This window comes from Rhineura floridana, unplaced genomic scaffold, assembly GCF_030035675.1.
Source record: "Rhineura floridana isolate rRhiFlo1 unplaced genomic scaffold, rRhiFlo1.hap2 scaffold_25, whole genome shotgun sequence".
Classification (NCBI taxonomy): Eukaryota; Metazoa; Chordata; class Lepidosauria; order Squamata; family Rhineuridae; genus Rhineura; species Rhineura floridana.
In genome coordinates, this window is record NW_026902522.1 from 22,501 (window position 1) to 27,500 (window position 5,000).

Consider the following 5,000-nt stretch of genomic DNA (forward strand, 5'->3'; position numbering starts at 1 on the left):
CTGGCTTGCTTTAGTTTCTTGCTGTTGTCTTGCTTTTCCCTCTACAAAGCTTGCAGAAGTTGCAAGCTTGACCATACAATCTCCGGAATCTGCTTCAGGATTTGTATCGAGCTGAGAGTATTCCCAGGCCTGGTCAATTACATCATTATTAGCAGTTTGGAGGTTGCAGTTTTCAGTTTGCACGCTTACTCTCTGCAGGGTTGCTTTTTGCAAGTCTTCTTTGCTTGCTTTTTGCAGGTTTGCATTTTGCAAGTCTGCATTTCGCGGGTTTGCTTTACTCTCTTTTCGCATGCTTGCTTTTTGCGTGCTTGCTTTTTCCTCTACAAAGCCTGCAGACGTTGCAATGCAACCCTGGGAATACAATAGAATTCCTAAAGGGAAATCAAACAAACTTAGAGACTTGTAAGAAAATCCATGCGTTACCTACCCCGTTATCTCTTAAAGATTCCAGAGATTGTATAATACATCTTGCATTTCTAAATTCATTTCTTTCATCTCATCTGTCGTTTTTATCTGCTCTTGTATAACTTCTTTCTTTTCTCCTGACTTTTCCTCTGTAATATACTGTACTGTAGGCTTAGGCGACTCTGTCTTCCGTACAAACTGAAGAATCTTAACGAGGTTGCTGGATAAAGAGGCTCCAGCTTGCACTCCAATCCTGTTTGGAGGTTCTTCTTTCTCCTCCCAACTCCCCAGTTGGCCTTCACCTTTTGGAGGGAGTTCTTTCTTTTTAACTCTCTCTCCTTTTCTCTGGCGAAGCTCTTGTTTGAGCTTTCTATCTATTTCTATGAGCTGTTTGGCCTCCATTTTGAAGTCCTTCCCTCCCCCAGCCGGGGGGAGGTTTGTTTGGGATCAGTAGGCCTCGTTGGGGAGGGAGGGGGGGGGGGAAACCTACAGCTCCCCCACCCCACCCGTACGTCCCCCAAATACACAAGTGGTCTCAAAAGAATCCCCACAGTCTTAGGAACGTCCAGATACTATTTTTGAAGAAATTCAACCCCCCCCCGAAGGGGGTTAAAACCGCGCTCACTAGGGTTGCCAGGTTCAATCCCTGAGACCGATCCTGTATCTTTAGGAGAAGAGAAAGTCAGCCAAGTGCAGGTGTTCTTGCAACCCTGTAATTGGAAAAACCGCAAGGTGGAATTCTCCCTGCACAATTTTTAAAGATACAAAAGACCTCTTGGTTGCCAGGCCCAGCCTCTAAGAGATCTTCTGTATCTTTAAAAGTTGTGCCGAGGGAAGGGAGAATTCCGCCTTGTGGTTTTTTTTCCATTACAAGGTTGCAAGAACCACCTGCACTTGGCTGACTTTCTTTTCTCCTGAAGATGACAGGATCAGTCTCAGGGATTGAACCTGGCAACCCTAGCGCTCACCCAAGCCCTTCGCAGGAGCTCCGGAAAACCACGTCCTTCCTCCTTGCAAACAGGCTTCGGCTTAGGGAAGATTTTTTTCTTTTTTTAGGTAAGGTTTTTTATTAAAATTATTCATACTACTGGTCACATCCCGCACGCGAAAACACGTAACAATATCGCCACTCTCAGAATAACGCATCTAGCTAATACACATACTTTTCCTAACTAACCTAACACTAACACAAAATATTCATCTCAGCTCAGCTCTGTGTTATAGGAGGGGTCGACTCTGATGTCCACGGCCAGAATTTTCTCCGCTTCTCATGCGGCAATTTTTCTTTTTCAAATGAACTCAGTTCTCTTATTTCTGATAATATCGTCCTAATCGTACTTCCGGAACTGCATATGTTCTGAGTCTTACTTTCTTTTAACCGTTGCCAACATAAGATACTTAGAACAAATAAATTGACAATTCTTATCGTTGTCCAGGGTACCTTCCAGTAATTATTCACTACGTTGTTTTTATTTCTAGGTCTTTTCACTCCTTTTCTTTCTCTCGGGCCTTGAATTCCTTTTTCCGGTTCCGCTCCCGAAACAATAGTTTTCCCTCAAAAGGTCTGGCCAATCCAGAGTTTTAGCAATTATAGTCCACGTCTCTTTCGCAGATACACAGTCTTTAACAAAATGTGGAACGGTTTCTTTTTGTGTCTGCCCTGTTCTTACAGCTTCTTCCTGACACCTTAATCGTGGACAAGCTTGGTTAACATTGGCTAGCCACGGCGTATTTGCTTGCACGCTATAAATCTGATGAAAAAACTTCCATCTGATGTCCCATAGTTTATAAGGAATTCTTTGATCTTTCAAGAATTCCATCTGGTGTACAGGCTCTTTTAAATACATGGATAAATTTCCCCTTTTTACATTCTTTTCACATTCCGGCTGAAAACTATTTACTTCTAATAAATTCCTATACATTTTCTTTCTCTTCACTTTTGGTTCACACCTTTCCATTTTTATGATGCTTGCCCTTAATTTCCATTCTCTTACATTACTGTACATTTCAATCAAATAATCAGGTCCAAAACACTTCAGCGATGGTGTGATTTTATAATTGACCTTATCTTTCTTCCCACCATATTTTGGCCCAATCTTTAATTCTCCGGTGTTTGGCAAAAGCCACCAACCAAAAATGAGGTGCCAATTCTTTTCTTTCTACCTCTGCCCACTTCCCAAAATTATGACTAACAAAAATTGCTAAAAATTTGAAACCAATTGCTGTAAAATTTAGACCACCCTGTGCTACAGATTTGTACGCCTCTGCTCTTGCAAGGGGGAAATTAGCCGTTCCCCATAGAAACTTAAATGCCATTTTATTAATCTCTTTAACGATCCTTTCAGGTGGTGGGTAGACAGCTGCCAAATTACCTACTACCGGTACCAAGTACGTACTAACGTACATGGCTTTCCGATAAATAGAAAGATGCCATTTTTGGCCGCATTTGTATTTTTTCTTTGACTTGATCTCTCCACATGTTCCAATTATATTCCCACCCTTCCCATTTGACTGCAAAATAAATTCCTAATAATTTAACATGTGTTTGAATTTGCCCTTCCTCAGCTTCTGAATGTATTGCTTCATTTTTATTATTATTACTAATCAGATGTTCCAGTGGCATTACTTGTATATTTCCCTTAATGTTATTGGGCGATATCATAAAACTCTTTTGCATATTTAAATGACCACCAGAAGCCTGACCAAACTGTTCAAACAAATCTCTGATTATTTCTATTTCCTGTTTATCATTTACCAAGATAGATACATCATCTGCATTTTTGCCTCTTTCCCCCGGAACGGCCCCGATGGCGGCCCACAGCTTCGTTCTCTCACGGCATGCCCCCCCCCCCCGTGTAGAAGCCTCCCCCCACCCCCCACCCCCCACCCCCGGGCGTCATGAAAGACCCAGTCCCCTGTTTAAAGCAGGGGTAACATCCGACGGGAGACCTGGAGGCTTCTCCACGAACCCGGACCTGGTGGCCGCTCGCGGCGGCGGGGGGGGGGGGGGTGCGTGCGTGCGTGTGGGAAGGAGAGGAGAAAAGGAGGAAGGCGTGATCGGGTTATTCTGGACCCCTCTTTCGCACCAAGAGGCTGGATACACGTGTTAGTGCTATAAGCAGTCGTTTACTCAGACGTTGCACAAAGTAAACAGAAGAGAACAGCAAACGCTTGATACAATGCAGTCCAAAGTCTATATACAGGATTTCTACAGCAGCACAGCCAGAGGTTCCGTGCGCCTTCGTCATCAGACTTGCGGCGTTTAACTCAGACAGCGAGCGCTCCGCGGGTGTTTGGAGAGATACGGAGAGCATCTGCACCCCTTAACCCTGCGCTGCTTTCCTTCTCTCATCGCTCCAGCACTCAGGATGACTCGGCGGGCGTGTTCCCAACCTTAATTAATCGCACCTGATGCTTATCTTAGCTTCTGTGGCTATTAACCCTTCACGGACAGAGTTCCTTTGTAAAACAAATACTTGCTCACATGCACCAACGAGGCGGTGGCGGAGTCCCCGGCGGAGCGCTGATCCGCACGCGCGCACGCACGCAGGGGGCGGCGAGTCGAACAGGAGGCTAGCTGCCCCCTCTCCCCCCCCCCCCCCCCCGGTAGACCTGGAGGGTGAGAGTTAGAGGGTGAGGGTTAGAGGGTGAGGGTGAGGGTGGACCTGGAGGCAGCTGCGGGAAAGGTGCTGGGGGTGGCGTGGGTGGTACGTATGGCCAGAGTCCTGGGGCAGAGCCCCGCTCTACCGAAGGCGGTCGGAGGAGGGTACGGAAGTCTGGATGGGGACGGATTCGCGGAGCTCGCCCGGAAAGGGCTCCAGGAGGTCGGCGTGGATTTCGGGAGAGTCCCGGTCGGCGCCTCGCTGTCCCCGCGCTCGGACGGCCGGGGCGTGCGCCTGCGGGTTCATGGGCAAGCGGCAGGATCCCCTGGACGAGCCCCTCGCCTGACGGAGGCGCCCGACGTCGGGCCGAGCGGTCGTGCGGAAGCCCCGCCAGGTAGGGGTGACGGATCGCCGGAGGTCGGCCGCGAAGGGTTCCGGCAGGTCGCCGACGGTTTTCGGGAAATAGCCGGTCGCCGCCTCTCGCTCCCAGCGTCCGCCGGAGCCACGGCTCGTCAGTGCGAGAAGGAGAAGGGCTCCAGGAGGCCGTCGTGGATTCCGGCAGAGAGCCGGTCGCCGCCTCACGCGGCCGTGGAAAGGCAGAGCCGGAGGACGCCCCTTGGAAGACGTCTGGAAGGCACGCGGCACGAGGTAGCAGCGACGTCTCGGCAGTGCTCGACGGAGAAGGGCTTTCAGGAGGTCGGCGTGGGTTGCGGCCGGAGAGAGACGGATGTCGTCCCCTCACGCTGCCGGCGTCCCCAGGAGCGACGGCTCGCCAGTGCAAGACGGAGACGGGCACCAGGAGGTCGGCGTGGAGTCCGGGAGAGAGCCGCTCCGGCCGCCTGACGCTGCGACGTGCGAAGGCTGACCCGGAGGCGCGCCGGCGAGTGCCGTTCGCAGCGCCGCTTCAACGGAGGCGCTAGGCCCGGAGGAAGCAGCTCCGCGGGAGTCTCGATGGGGCCGGATTCGCGGCGCTCGAGCGGGAAAGGGCTCCAA

At 50.0% G+C, this 5,000-nt stretch overlaps 1 protein-coding gene across 1 annotated transcript in view; it reads right to left on the reverse strand.

Moving 5' to 3' along the window:
- The window catches only part of LOC133375380 (collagen alpha-1(II) chain-like), an 8,800-nt gene that overhangs the window by 2,262 nt on the left and 1,538 nt on the right, over nucleotides 1–5,000 (reverse strand). Inside the window, exons 2-3 of the mRNA XM_061606980.1 lie at nucleotides 4,750–5,000; nucleotides 4,153–4,693 (exon numbers count right to left, since the gene is read on the reverse strand). The exon at nucleotides 4,750–5,000 is cut by the window's right edge and continues 1,248 nt beyond it. Coding sequence (XP_061462964.1) covers nucleotides 4,153–4,693; nucleotides 4,750–5,000 — 792 coding nt within the window. The remainder of the gene's footprint in view (nucleotides 1–4,152; nucleotides 4,694–4,749) is intronic.